Genomic DNA, 15,663 nt, shown 5'->3' with positions numbered 1-15,663 from the left:
CAATGATCGCGCTGCTTAGCGGAGAAGCAGCGGATCATTGCTGGGCTTAGATCAACGAACGGGAATGGATTTTCCCGTTCACTGATCTCCGGGCGAGCGGCCGCCGGCGTGTTTGCGAGCAGGAGTGCGTGCTAGAGCGAGCGGGAGCGCGGGCAGCGGTGGGAGCGCGGAAAGTACGGATTTCTCCGTCCCTGGGGGTGAAAGGATGGAAGAAGGGACGGAGAAATTCGTACGTGTGGGGGTAAAGTGGTTAAACCACGGCCCTGTTTACATTCTACACCAAAACCTATTTGATTAGTATGCTGTGGACAAAACAAAGCTACACAAAAAATACTAGTGGAGAAAACAGGTCTACAAATATTGTTTAGGACTTTCTTGGATTTAAAGTGTACCTGAGAAAACAGGACATAAAGATTTTATCTTTATAAAGATCTATTGCATAGAGTGCTTTTGTAAAGAATAAAGGAAATATTGAAATCCTCTTTGAGGCGATGGACTAAACCAAAACCTGTCAGTAATGTCAGTTTTGTCTGTCTACCATAAGTGAAAGCAATATAGGAGAAAAGTAATTTATAGTGCAATTTATTCTGGGAGAAATACGCTTCCTAGAATGTGTTTTTTTAATTCAGAATTTTTCACAATAGTGGTCCTTTAATTTGACTAGAACAGCTTTCCCTGTCCTGATGTCACCCATGAGTAGCTGTTAATTTCACTTTATCCAAACTAAAACTGCTAAAGACCTGCTTGGACATTGTACATAGTTAAAATGTTATTCCTCTACAATGTGGCCACGGAGCTTTGCTGCCCACATCAGTATCTTCTCACCCTTGGAACAGGAAGAGGTTGACGTGGTTGTACTTCTTGGTAAGGAAGTTGCCCAGGATGCGAGTTGGGTAACCACAGCGAATCTGATAAGCTGAAAGGGCAAAGTAGATGCACTTCACAAAGTACCACAACTGAGCCACTGTGTTCTGACTGAACATCCTGCAGATTGAAGAAAGGACAAGGTGTTAGAATCCATTCATTGGCCCATCTTTGTAACAGACAATGCAGTTCATCTTTTGTCTTTATTGTCTACTCTTCCTCACCTTTCTGTCACAGCTGGGAGGATGAAAAACATCCAGACATGTATTCCAATCACCAGAATCACCTGGAAAATGAGCTTTCCAAGAACCGTTTTTCTGAGGTACAATGCTCGATCTATCACCATGGTGGAGAACTGGATGAGGAGCATAACCAGGAAGGCTTCAGGAACCTGGTCATCAGACAGTGATGAAGTGATGTCTGCAGCCGCAGAGTGTTTCTGGGACAAAGGACAATAAATAAATACACAAAAGTCAGATGAACAGATGGGAACAGACAAGCATATAGGAAGCAATTTTGCCTTGTCCACATTATTTCAGGTCTTCAGATAGCATTGAGAAAACATGCCAGATTGTATAGAATGCAGAACACATGAATTGGAATGACTTACAATTTGATGGCTGTACTTTAAAAATACACATACCCCAAAGGCCCAGAAGCCAAAGACAATGATGACAAAGTCCACCACGTCAGCCAGGAACATCAGTGCGTAAACATCAGTAGCAGCTCGATATGGAGTGTGAAGGATATCGTGGAAAAACACCTTGATGGGTTTGTACACTCCTTGTGCTCTGCAAGTAAAATCCATTAATGGAACAGCAATCTAAATAATCGGCTAAAAGCAACATATACATATAAAGTAAACACACACAATAGGTGCAACAGAATGCATCATGAAAACCTTCATCAATGTACATAAAGTAACATTTCCTAGCAATCATCCACATCTTGTAGCTTAACAAAAGCACCAGCAATGATAGGCAATCTGCATGATCCACATGTCCTGCATATACTAACTACTCCTTTGAATTTTTACTATGCCGACTTGGCCAAGTTTGCTATAGCATTTTGGTGATTGGACTTACCCATCACTTAAATTCCAAGACAAAAAGTATGAACTGCATTTATACAATAACATCAGCAATGTCATTTTACAAAACCTCATTCTGCCTACACAATGAAGGTCTGGCATTTATATGGTCATATCAGGGGCCAGACAGCACACTGGAGAGCATTTCGGTAGAGGGTCCCAATGAGGCTTCCCCCTCCACTGTAGCTCGGGCAATCCAGCACTGGCTCCCCCGAAGTCTTCGGCAATCCAGGCTCAACAAGCCTGACTATCTACATTTATTTACCTTCCCTGGCTCCAGCGGAGGTGCTGTTGCGGCTCTCAGCACGGAGATAGGCGGAAATAGCTGATCTTCGTCGGGTCCGCTCTATTACGCAGGTGCAGGAGATTTGCGCCTGCACAGTAGAGCGGCCTGACAGCGATCACCTATTTCCGCCTATCTCCAAGCGGAGAGCCAATGCACCTGCGCCTGCACTGGAGCTGGGAAGGTAAATATTTACATCCCGCTGTTCGGAGGGCCAGAGCGAGATTGCCGTGGGACAGTAAGTAAAGTAAAGTTAATTGATGGTGATTAGTTCATGCGGATGGTCCTTTTTTTTTTTCTTTGCAGTTATTAAAAAAAATTTACTAAAAAAATGCAATATTGTAAACTATTGAATATACATAAATAAAAGTGATATATAATATAGCACACCACTGGCGTACCAATAGGGGATGCGACCCCTGCCGTCGCGGGGTCAGTGACTTTTGGGGGCAGGAGGGGTCGCAGCATAAGAGGAGAGTGTGGCAGATCGGTGGGGAGGGGGGGGGGGGAAATTCCCCCCCCCCTCCCTCACCTCGGGCTCTCCTCTCAGCGCTCCCCCTCCTGCAAACATTGGTGGCAGCGGGCAAGCGGCAGCAGCAGCGGCGGTGGCAGCAGGATGAAGACATTACCTCCTTCTCGCTATAGGACTTCCGTTCTCTAAGAGCTTCTTGCAACTTCCTGTGTAAACAGGAAGTTGCTCTTAGAGAACGGATGTCCTCCAGGGAGAAGGAGGTAATGTATTTATCCTGCCGCCACTGCCGCTTGCCCGCTGCCACCAATGTTTGCAGGAGGGGGAGCGATAAGAGGAGAGCCCGAGGTGAGGGAGGGGGGGGGGGATTTCCCCCCTCCCCACCGATCTGCCACACTCTCCTCTTATGCTGCGACCCCTCCTGCCCCTGAGTGGGGGGGGACGGACGGATTTTTTTCTTTTTTTTGCAGGGGGGCCCGGGGATTTCTAGGTACGCCCCTGTAGCACACACATATAAATAAATTATATAATCACTAAATGCTGATATTTCATAATGTGTTCCATGCCAAGATTAGACTCTGAACAAATAACTTTGGGGGCCCACAAATCCTCCCAGTGCCCCTAAGCCAGCTGCTGGGCCAATCCCCCCCCCCCCCCCCAAATTTTTTTTTTATAATCATTAGATGTCTATCATATGTCCTACCTTTTCATATACAGAGTAAATACACAGTATCCCCATAGCTAAAGGGGCACCTTGGGGGGCCTCCACAGGCTCTGGAGCCTTAGGGCCATTGCCCCCTTTGCCTCTATGAGAGTGCCGGCCTTGCACTGGCCTACAAAGATTACTAAAGACAAGAAGGTTTTCTTGGATACTTTCTTAGAACCTACATTCGGACGAAGAAGTTCTTCACTTTTATCCCCGTCATAGTCATTCTGATAGCCACAGGAACCTTTTTCTTTTTCTCTGGATTTCGCTGCTTCTCCTTTGTGGGATCTAGGAATACAAGGAGAATAAAAGGCAAGGTCAGCATCATCATGTGGTCCTAAACATACATAAGGGATTACAGTAAAAAAAAATCTTTGCCCTTGGAGCATTACCTGTATTAAAGAAAAAGACAAACATTTATATCGCGCTTTTCTCCTGGCGGACTCAAAGCGCCAGAGCTGCAGCCACTAGGACACACTCTACAGGCAGTAGCAGTGTTAGGGAGACTTGCCCTAGGTCTCCTGCTGAATAGGTGCAGCTTACTGAACAGGCAGAGCCGAGATTCGAACCCTGGTCTCTCGTGTCAGAGGCAGAGCCCTTAACCATTACACTTTCCAGCCACTCTATTATTCCCCTCAAATGAAATTGTAGCTAAGCAGAGTGGCTGGATAGTGTAATGGTTAAGGGCCTCTGACACAGGTGACCTGGGTTCAAATCTCAGTTCCTCCTGGTCAGCAAGCCAGCATCTATTTAGTAAGGAATCCTTAGGCTAGACTCACTAACACTGCTACTGTCTACTGAGGCCTCCAGGAGAAAAGCGCAATATAAATGTTATTAGTCTTGTCTAATCAACCTTAAGTGTGCTCTCGCAACTGCTTACATCCACTCTCTCCATCACAACACTCATGTTTAGGCCCCCCCCCCATAGCATGTATGGCACATGCTAATGCTGACAGGCTGTGGAGGTTTCCACTCCACCAATCTAGGAGGGCGGGCTGGAAATGGAGTCAGATGGGGAGTGGACAGGACTAGCTTGGAATTTCAGGATGGCCACTTATATGTCTCCTGCACTCCTGAACGTGGGGAGGAGATAAAGAAAATAAAGGAGTTAAGTATTCCCTAAAAATGGTGAAGGTAAGACTGAGCTGCATAGTAGATAGCACGCTCGCCTCACAGCACCGGGTTACTGAGTCATGTGTGAATGTTCTCCCATGTGTGCTTGGGTTTCCTCTGGGCACTCCAGTTACTTCCCACATCCCAAAAAACAAAAATACGGTAATTGGCTTTCTCCTAATATTGACCCTAGTGTACAATGGACTTATGGTATGATTACATTATATGTTTCTCTGAGGGACAGTCAGTGACATCACTATGTACTATGTAAAGTGCTGCAAAAAATGGCAGAGCTATATAAATACATAATAATAATTTATTAATAATAATAATAATGATAATAATATTAATATGGTAGGACATTAGACTAGGACGATGGTAGGATTAGATTGTGAGCTCCTCTGGGGACAGTCAGTGACATGACTATGTACTATGTAAAGTGCTGCAGAAGAGGTCAGAGCTATATAAATACATAATAATAATAATAATAATAATATGGTAGGACATTAGACTATGACTATGTTAGGAATAGATTGTGTGCTCCTCTGGGGACAGTCAGTGACATGACTATGTACTCTGTAAAGTGCTGCAGAAGAGGTCAGAGCTATATAAATACATTATAATAATAATAATAATAATAATAATAATAATAATATGGTAGGACATTAGACTATGACTATGGTAGGATTAGAGTGTGAGCTCCTCTGAGGACAGTCAGTGACATGACTATGTACTCTGTAAAGTGCTGCAGAAAATGTCAGAGCTATATAAATACATAATAATAATATGGTAGGACATTAGACTATGACTATGGTAGGATTAGATTGTGAGCTCCTCTGGGGACAGTCAGTGACATGACTATGTACTCTGTAAAGTACTGCAGAAGAGGTCAGAGCTATATAAATACATAATAATAATAATAATAATAATAATAATAATATGGTAGGACATTAGACTATGACTATGGTAGGATTAGAGTGTGAGCTCCTCTGAGGACAGTCAGTGACAAGACTATGTACTCTATAAAGTGCTGCAGAAAATGTCAGAGCTATATAAATACATAATAATAATATGGTAGGACATTAGACTATGACTATGGTAGGATTAGATTGTGAGCTCCTCTGGGGACAGTCAGTGACATGACTATGTACTCTGTAAAGTACTGCAGAAGAGGTCAGAGCTATATAAATACATAATAATAATAATAATAATAATAATAATATGGTAGGACATTAGACTATGACTATGGTAGGATTAGATTGTGAGCTCCTCTGAGGACAGTCAGTGACATGACTATGTACTATGTACAGTGCTGCAGAAGATGTCAGTGCTATATAAATACATAATAATAATATGGTAGGCCATTAGACTATGACTAGGATTGTCACCTTTCTCAGTCTCGCTGCTCTGTGACTCTTGCTTCTTGCGACGGCGTAGGAAGAATCTGCGGCCCGTCTTGTGTTCTGTATCAGCGGACTCCTCGGTCTCAATACGCTTCTGCTTTTTTTCTTTCTGGGGTTTCTGGGCTGTAGGGTCCATGTTCTCTCGTCCCCACAATCCATAGCTCTGAACAGAGAACAGATTTCTCACTAATCATTTCCTCAGCGGAGATTGAATCAGTTGAAGTGCACACAGTGAATTGGTCTAGTAGGGATTAACTGGCCAGGGGTCTGACTTGAAGGGAACCCGAGGTGAAAATAAACAGATGAGATAAACAATTGTATTTATCTTCCTACTCCTAAAAATGACTTTTTTTTTAATAGATAGCCAATGGTTTTATATTTAAACATTTACAAAGTAGATTGAATGTTTTGTTGCCTCTGCTCAGTGGTAATCTATTAAGTGCACCAGAAATATAACACAAACTACTGACCTTTTCATATCTCCTTCTGCTCTCAGAAGTTTTATTCTGCAAGGAAAATGTTTATGGCTGTAATTTGCTTATCAGTGATGTTTACTATATTCCTTACAAGGCATCAACATGACATAAGTTGCCATTTTCATGCCTGGAAATTAACTATTTCAGGTAGCAAAATACCAGTTAAACAACCTGGTTATTTATGTTCTGCACTGTACATATACAGCATGTTTATCTCATCATGTCATATGTCATCTCGGGTACACTGAGCATGCTCTCCAATCATCATTAAGTGAAAGTAGAATAAAAGCACCAAAAAATGACAAACCAGTAAATGCAGGGAAAAAAAAATAAACTTAAAGTGGATCCAAGATGAAAAACTAACTATAACAAGTAACTTGCCTATATATCTTATCTAAAGTTTAGATAGTTTACACAGCATATCTAGCTGCAAACAGCTTCAAAAGTTTATGATTATTTATTCCTGTTATACAATGAGGGCAGCCCTGTTCTGTTTGTCACATTGTCACAGGCTGAGGGCTGGAGATGCTATCAGCTTGCCTGTGTGCTAATTCAGTCCCCTCTCCTCCTCCCTCCTCCCCTCTGCCTCTGAAATATCTGGCTAGTAACACCTCCCCCTCATCCTGCCCAGACTGAGCTCCCATAAGCCCTTGCTACTGTCTGAATATGCTACACAAATTCAAAATAGTCACGGGGTATTAAATGAACAGTTAGTCTTAATTCTTCTGAGTAAAGTTTTTTCAAGATTACAGGACATGCATGCGGATTTAAATTTTGGAATTCCAAATCACATAAAGACGGCCTGTTTCACGGCCAAAGACCGCATCCTCAGAGGCACACAGTTTACACACACATCAAATGTGGATCCTTACAAGTATATATCCACAATCTGTAAAAGACTAAAGGTGAGCATCCACTGACGAAATCATGGATGCTAGCGTGCAACCATGAATGAGAAGTGACTTCTTCATGGATGCACGCTAGCATGCGCGTCCTGTAATCTTGAAGAAACTTTACTGAGAATTAAAAGACTAACTGTTCATTTAAAACCTGTGACTGTTTGGAATGTGTGTAGCATTAATATTGGGGTGGAACAACATTACTCTTCTTTTATTGTTATTTGTATTGCTACTGTCTGAAAATGCCAAGGCACTCTGAAAAGCTGTGGGCGAGGCTTGTTTTGTTTATAGGGAATTAGAGTATTAAAACAAAAACAAAAAAGTATTTGGCTACAGGAATGCCCAATAAACTATATGAAACGAACACAATTATGCAATGAGTAAAAGTTTATCTTGGATCCACTTTAAAGCCTCTAAAACAGTGACTTGTTGAGCTATTCTTGACTGGCTCAAATATTCATTATGCAGTGATACTGATGACCAATCCATGTTGGAGATTGTTGGCTTCCAGTGTCACCTTCTGAAATCTGCACATTTGGTTGTGAATTATCACTATCCCGTTAGAGAGGTCTTCCTTGTGCTCTTCCCGAGAACTGCAACTTCCACCCTTGCCCAAAGTACACAAAACCATGTGCAGAGTAATGCAGCCCAACGTCCACTATGGTACAGCCTTCTCCTACTATTTCCCTTACCTCTGCTGTGAATGGGAATGTGGCAAAATAATGGCCCATATGCAATCAACTTTTTCTCCTTCATTTTTCCTATGTGATATGTCCAAATTTGTGAATAAAATGCCTTTAAAACCAACAGCGAGCAAGAAAATATTTAAAATAATTGTGATAGTACTTTTCACCAACTTTTTGGTACTTTTTCAGTTGCAAAGTATTGAAAAGTTATTTTAAATAGAAGATGGATGAAAAAATATATCCTACGAGAAAACTCAGGAGAAAAAGTTAACTGCATATGGGCCCATGATTCTATAAGGTCATCATTATAATATGAAGATGTACATGTAACATAACACATAACATTGCCTATATTATAATGATTGGAGGGGCCTGATACAGCTCAGCCCACATCATTGCCTACCGTTACAAACACTTGGGTTTCCTTCCATTTTACTGAAAGCTAAGTCCAAGAATTGTGTCCAGTTTTTAATGGCAGACACTGGAGAGCCATTTCATATGACATCAATGGCCCCACCCACTTCTGCAAGCATGATTAGCATAAAGAAGGTTGTAGACACTGTAGAGATGGCTAGATGGTCAGAGGTGGACATAGAAGATAATTGTTCTGCAATACAGTGAGCACAAAACACTATCACCCCCTATAACCCACACTCTTTGCCCACTTGCCTATCTTCCAGTCTCCAATGTCTGCCAGTCCCAGTCTCTCCTACATGACCCATGATGTGCCTAACAGGCACACATTTACCAGTGCAAGGATATTACAAGCACAATGCACAACACGCAGGAATCCCCAGAGACAGTGGAAGGTGTTCTGGATGAAAAAATATCCGGTTACCATGAGCAGCGATCGGTGGAAGAAGAGGGTCAGCAGCTGGATCAGGTCATACTTAATGTAGGCATCACTTTTCTCCACCCCCAGGATGCGTGGCGGAAAGAATGGCTTCCCCTCGTAACGCACAAGAACCGTATTACTGTTCCAAGGGAAGAAACCGAACTGGCAGAGGTACTTTATCACCACCATTATCTGCAGGAGGAAGGGTACAACATAGGCTGGGTTACACTCAGGGTTTGACTATAAGCGGAAAAACCGTCAAGGTAACTTCAGCTAGCGCAAGACCTTGAGGAGTAAGTCTTTATCTTTTTAGCTTTAAACTCTCTTAAATGTCAATACTTACAGGTTGTAGGGTCCGCCAGTGACTGTCAGCGGCGGAATACCGAGACCAAAGCTGCAGCGCCGACTTACGGGTCTCGGCAAGCCGCTGACGTCACTGGAGCACAGGAGGCTGCACAGCTCTCATTGGACAGGCTGAGGATGCGTCCTCAGTACACGTTCCGCCGATGTAAACAGTAACCATGTGCATGCTTCAATGTCAGCTGATCAGCTGACACGCTCAACTGTTATTGGTTGGTGTTCAATCCTGCTTGTGTTTGATTGGTCAGTTCTTGTATTTAAACCTGGTGAGTGCGCCCAGTCATCGCCAGTGATAGCATTAGCTGTGGCTTTTTGCTGGGTATGTGCTCACTATCTGATTGATTCCTGTTGCTGATTATTGCCTTGTATCCTGACCACGTTTAACCTCTGATAAATTCCTGTTGCCAACTACTGCCTGGTATCCTGACTACGCTTATCTCTACTGGATTTCCTGTTGCCAACCTAACTGTTGTACCTTGACTACGCTTGCTAGCTGCCCGGATTGACCTCTGCTTGGACACTGACTTACATGAACGCTGACTGGACTGACCTGGTCTTGCTTAGACTACGCTATCTCTGGAAAGTACTATTTGGACTGCCTTGCCATTCTGGAAACATCTGTCTCTGCAGTCATTTGACTCATTCGTCTGGATTGTCTCATCCTTCAGGCCTCAGGTGACTATATATGTATACTTGTGAATACTGTGCCCATTGCATTACTAGAGTTATCAGGTTCAGTTGGTGGATTACCATCTGTCAGTCTGTATGCTACATCTACCTGCAGGGTGTATTTTAGTATTGTGTTAGGTAGGAGTTTTCGCAGGTGTTACAGGCTGGGCTATAGGTCAGTCATATGGGCATACAGCCTGACCTATAGTCATTGACCAGACAAGCCTAACACAGGTCCTCTGGCACAAAACATCTCATGAGTTATCAATCCTTGTCTTTGTTTCTGATCTTATTGATAAAATACCTTCCCAGCACATTACAAACAAAAGAGGCTCTCAAGATTATGCATGTTTCTATTTCCCCTGATCCTTAGGTGCTGGTTCACACGGGCATCTGCCCAGCTTTCGGAGGCGTTGCGTTCGGCGGCGTTGCAGCAGCATCGCGTTCGAGCTTTCAGTGGCTTTCCCTGATGTTCAGTTACAGTCAGCGTTTTACATTAGCCGCAGAGGTTAACTGTCCCAGGACACTACATGTAGCGTCCAGGGTCGCCCCGAACGCCAGGGAAAATCAGGATCTGAACGCCGTGTTCGTGCAAACGCCGGTAAAAGCCCGGTACAAACGCTCCCATTCACTTGAATGGGAGCGTTTAACGCCGAGTCCCGAACGCCGGCGGTAAACGCGGCGCAGATGCCTGTGTGAACCAGTCCTAAGATTGGTATTGGGCAGTGTGTACAATGAATGTGAAATTGTAGTTCCGCATGAAGCACGAAAATTGTGAAGAACGGCTGTGCACTAGCTGTGTAAATCATCTACTTTGGTGAGAAGGCAGCCGGAGGTTGCTCAGGAGGAGACGATAATTTGTAAAATGATGCAACAAATATTTCCTGTTTTACTTTACAAAAAATAGAAATTATTATTTAATTTTTTTTTATTTTAACAGCAATAATTTTTTAGAAAACTTTTTTTATGCATAATTATTTTAAAGGGATCCTAAAGAGAGAGTGATATAGAGGTTGCCATATTTATTTCCTTTTAAACAATACATATTGTCTGGCAGACCTGCTGGTCCTCTGCCTCTAATACTTTTAGCCATAGACCCTGAACAAGCATACAAATCAGGTGCTGACTGAAGTATGAATTGATTAGCTGCACGCTTGTTTCAGGTGTGTGATTCAGGCCCCGTTTCCACTATCGCGAATCCGCATGCGTCTTGCGTATTCGGATTCGCATAGACAATATAAGTGAATGGGCCTGTTTCCACTTATGCGTCTGCGGGAGCGTTTTATTGTGCAGAGAAAATCTGCACGGAACACCCTGCAGAATTCGCCTGCGTGTGGAATGCAGGCGAATCGCACATAATGCATTTAATAGGGAAATCGCACGCGTTTTCCCCATGCGTTTTTTGCCGCGAATTCGCATAGGTACCAATGTAAATTCACACAGGCAGTGACATGGTTAAAATCGCATATACCCTCACCTATGCGAATTCGCATGCGAATTCGCGGCAAAAAACGCATGCGGAATCGCATCCGCATGCGATTTCATCAGCGGTAGAATCCAGGCGATTCCGCACCGCAATAGTGGAAACGAGCCCTTAGCCACTACTGCAGCCAAAGAGATCAGCAGGACTGCCAGGTAACTTTATAAATAAATAAATATGGACCTTGCTTCATATAATGTTATCTTAAAGGGGATCTGATTTACCTGGGTGTTACAGGGATCCCTGGGAACACAAAGCATAGCATTATTCAGTGACTTGCTCACAACTTACCTCTGTAAAGATGATGGCAGTCATCCAGAACTTCTTGCTTGGCCGGTGGATGGACAGCATGGCCCACAGGAAGACCAGGATGGGGAGGAAGAGGGAGATGAGGGTGGCGCTCACCATGTTGTTCAGGATGATGATGAGGTAACAGAGCAGCTCAGAATGGGCAGCCACCAAATGGTAGAGTGCGAATAGGAGCCTCAGTGGCCGGCTCTGTGTCCTGAAGAATTGTCCCGACTCTGACAGCTCTGGGAATGTCAGGGGCCTGGGATTGGGGACAACAGAGGGAAGGATAGGTGAAGTCTCTGGTCATTTAGTATGGACAATGCTACACATTACAATAAGGAATTTATGAAAGTTGCTCTTAATTAGGCAAGGTGCAAAGTAAAGCTCTAGAAGCCATAGGCTTGCTATTACACCAGCGGTTCTGGATACAAGTGTGGTTTTAGGGGCATAAAGAGATAATTTACATATTCAGGAATGATGCATCTGACTCCACCACCTCCCCCCAAAAAAGGACGCATAACAACATAGTAGCAAACATAGTAATAATGAGAAGGCTGCTGCAATATGAAAAGAGGATCTGTGCCTCTCCGGCACCTACCTGCATGTCAGTAATTCACTGGCAGTGCGGGAGCGTTTGGTTGGCTGGATTTCCTGGGAGCCTTTTCCTGATGAGGTGTCAGAGATCTGCTCCATGCTGTTAGTGCGGGTGTTGTAACCGGTGCTGAGCGGAGTGATTATGTCTGTGGCGTCTGCCATGCTGCTGATCGCCTCCTCCTCCTCACAGCCGCTGCAGAAAATAACATAACTATGCTAAACCACGGCTCACATCCACCCATTCACACCCCCTGCTTACATTCAGCTTCTAGCCATACAGTAGTTTTACGTTTAATTGTCAACTGCAGAAAGCATAGCATATTTCGTTACAACTAATTATTTCCAGTGTGAGAAATGACTGCTAATAAAAAGGACAGTCCTTCCAGACAGCAGCACTGTTACACATCAGGTGATCGGTGAGTGGCCTCTGCTGAGAGTGACCTACATGCATCGAAACAAGCTGGGCGCAGCAACAGTCTCCAGGCAGCTGAGAAGAGCAGGGGCTTCGCGAAAAAAGCAGGGGCTCCACAAGAAAAGCAGGGGCTCCGCGAGAAAAGCAGGGGCTCCGCGAGAAAAGCAGGGGCTCCGCGAGAAAAGCAGGGGCTCCGCGAGAAAAGCAGGAGCTCCGCGAGAAAAGCAGGAGCTCCGCGAGAAAAGCAGGAGCTCCGCGAGAAAAGCAGGAGCTCTGCGAGAAAAGCAGGGGCTCCGCGAGAAAAGCAGGAGCTCCGCGAGAAAAGCAGGGGCTCCGCGAAAAAAGCAGGGGCTCCGCAAGAAAGGCAGGGGCTCCGCGAGAAAAGCAGGGGCTCCGCGAGAAAAGCAGGGGCTTTGCGAGAAGAAAAAAGCAGGAGCTCCATGAGAAGAGAACAGCAGGAACTCAGCGAGAAGAGCAGGGGCTCAGCGAGAAGAGCAGGGGCTCAGCGAGAAGAGCAGGGGCTCAGCGAGAAGAGCAGGGGCTCAGCGAGAAGAGCAGGGGCTCAGCGAGAAGAGCAGGGGCTCAGCGAGAAGAGCAGGGGCTCAGCGAGAAGAGCAGGGGCTCCGCGAGAAAAGCAGAAGCTTAGCCAGAAGAGCAGGAGCTCAGCGAGAAGAGCAGGAGCTCAGCGAGAAGAGAACAGCAGGAACTCAGTGAGAAGAACAGGAGCTCAGTGAGAAAAGCAGTAACCCAGTGAGAAGTTCAGGGGCTTAGCCAGAAGAGCAGTGGCTCAGCGAGAAGAGCAGGAGCTCAATGAGAAGAGCAGGAGCTCAATGAGAATAGCAGAAGCTCAGGAAGAAGAGCAGGAGCGGTAGACGATACATGCCCCTGATGTTTGGAGAGGGAGTAGTGGCTGGACATTAAGTGTCTAATGAGTCAGTAATTTACCTCACTAGTCGATAATTTGTGTTTTACAAGCAGTAACAGCCTTCACAAATTGACAATTGACAAAACGTTGGGTACAACAGTTTTCTGCATTAGTGCATGCAGCAATGCTTTGTGAATTGAAACCAATATGTTTGAATAACCTGAATACATTTTATAATGTTATTTTGCAATAACAGGAATTTGCACTATAACGCTGATAACCCTTCATAAATCCCCAATTGTTCAAGCAGTTGAGGTGGATCTTTGGTACTATCCCTTTTATATTTGTTGTGAACCTTACAAATCATAGGGAGGGAGGGCATATTCGTACAAATCATCGTAGATGATCTACTGACATTGTAAGAATACGTTTTTACAGACCACCAACGCTGGATTGTTATTATTGTCACATGATCCCGTACTGCGCATCATCCCCTTGTATCTGTGTGACACAACAAGGAGTCCAAAGCATGTAACACTAATGCATACCTCCCAACTTTTTGAGATGAGAAAGAGGGACACTTAAGCCATGCCCATGCTGCACCCCTTATCCCGCCCTGTCACACCCCTAGTCACGCATACCATAAAGATTTTCTAAGAAAAATATGTTTTTTTAGAATTCAAACCACACTGGTCCTTTCTATCCTGGTGCATTTTGCTTCATATTAACATTTTAAAATTAGTAATATATCAATTTAAAGGATGGGAATAAAGTTTAGAGTCAAACACATTTTTTAGTAGAGAAATATATATATTTACATAGAAAGAGGGACTAAGTCCTGAAAGAGGGACAAATGAGGAGGAAAGAGGGACAGGGCTCGTAAAGAGGGACTGTCCCTCCAAAAGCGGGACAGTTGGGAGCTATGCTAATGGACCAGAATGATCCAGCCTGTAACTGCCTGCTGACAAAAGGCTTCTCTTCCAGCTTAATTCACCTACCTTGAGCCAATGCTAGCCAGTGAATCCACTCCTTTATCAAAAGTAGGCCCACTAGGCAATGAGGATGGGCCCGCTCCCTTCCTGTCCTGTCCAGTCTCGTGGAGGGAAATCAGGTCCTTTCGGGTGATCTCCTCACCCTTTATAGAAAAAAAATAAAGAGCAGGGAATTAAAGATTTGTGATGTCAGTTATTGGGAATTATTGTATAGGCTGCACAGTATCGTATAACTTGATATGCAGTAATTTTAAGTGAGCCTCTGAGGAAGCAACCAAAGCGATGCAAAACCAGCCTCAGGCATTCTAACTGATCTATTATTGTATAGTACAGGGAAAAATTGGCAGCGCATCCTGTCTTGGCAAGCGCTGCCACGTCCCCCTGCTGGCTGTGTTATTGTATATAATTGGACAGAATGCATGCAACAAATGGACATATGTTATATTATGGATTTTACATTTAATGTTTCTATTATGTGGTTAAAGCTCAAACATTTTAAACAGTAGAAATATAGTAACCTATGTGTAACACTGAAATGAATCTTTATAAACCTGGAGTATTGAGTGAGAAAATATCTGTAGTGTGGCATAAAAGTCAGGATTCTATGAAACCCAGTGCACCCCTAAAAACCTGTTCAGTCCTTACCTGGGTCAGCTGAAAGGATCCGCACCGTCTTTAAAAGCAAGTATTTATTAAAGCTCTTTAAAATGTCATGAGTATAATCAATGTGTACTCCGGATCACCATTGACGCATAGCGTTTCGGATATACTCCTTCCTCAGAATGGTTCAAGTACACAAGTGAGTATATAACTGTCATGAAAACCTTGCTTATGTGTGTTTATATTTATATGTGAAATTTGATTCATCCAGTAGGTGGAGCTATAACTGCGGAGGTCGGGTGTGCGAGGCGATTGAACTAAACCCCAATTTGGTATCGTGAGTAATATATGAATTGTCACAATCTAGGGGCTCATTTTACTATTTACGATTTGTTTCAGATATGCCTGTTCGCAGGCTTGAATGGGCTCTTATCTGTGTGGCAGACGTTGTAGGCCGGCCTTTGATTGGTGGCGGCCAGTTTTCGTCACATGGAGTCTCTAGTGCGGACGCAGTAGGCACCGCTGTGATTGGTCTATTCAATTTGATACGGATACGGAATTCCGTTTTGACACGGA

The 15,663-nt window shown here is 44.0% G+C and overlaps 1 protein-coding gene across 5 annotated transcripts in view; it reads right to left on the bottom strand.

Annotated features, from left to right (window-relative positions):
• PIEZO1 (piezo type mechanosensitive ion channel component 1 (Er blood group)) overlaps window positions 1–15,663 on the bottom strand; it is a 345,137-nt gene that overhangs the window by 22,303 nt on the left and 307,171 nt on the right. For all 5 annotated transcript variants that reach the window (XM_068260853.1, XM_068260854.1, XM_068260855.1 and 2 more), the window contains 9 exons: window positions 14,494–14,630; window positions 12,223–12,411; window positions 11,625–11,883; window positions 8,828–9,016; window positions 5,914–6,091; window positions 3,595–3,700; window positions 1,508–1,655; window positions 1,089–1,303; window positions 826–984 (listed from right to left, as the gene is read on the bottom strand). In XM_068260853.1, the coding sequence (XP_068116954.1) occupies window positions 826–984; window positions 1,089–1,303; window positions 1,508–1,655; window positions 3,595–3,700; window positions 5,914–6,091; window positions 8,828–9,016; window positions 11,625–11,883; window positions 12,223–12,411; window positions 14,494–14,630 (1,580 nt within the window). The remainder of the gene's footprint in view (window positions 1–825; window positions 985–1,088; window positions 1,304–1,507; window positions 1,656–3,594; window positions 3,701–5,913; window positions 6,092–8,827; window positions 9,017–11,624; window positions 11,884–12,222; window positions 12,412–14,493; window positions 14,631–15,663) is intronic.

Source organism: Hyperolius riggenbachi, chromosome 11 (assembly GCF_040937935.1).
Source record: "Hyperolius riggenbachi isolate aHypRig1 chromosome 11, aHypRig1.pri, whole genome shotgun sequence".
Classification (NCBI taxonomy): Eukaryota; Metazoa; Chordata; class Amphibia; order Anura; family Hyperoliidae; genus Hyperolius; species Hyperolius riggenbachi.
Note: the sequence above shows the minus strand (reverse complement) of the source record. Positions and strands in the feature narration are given on the sequence as shown.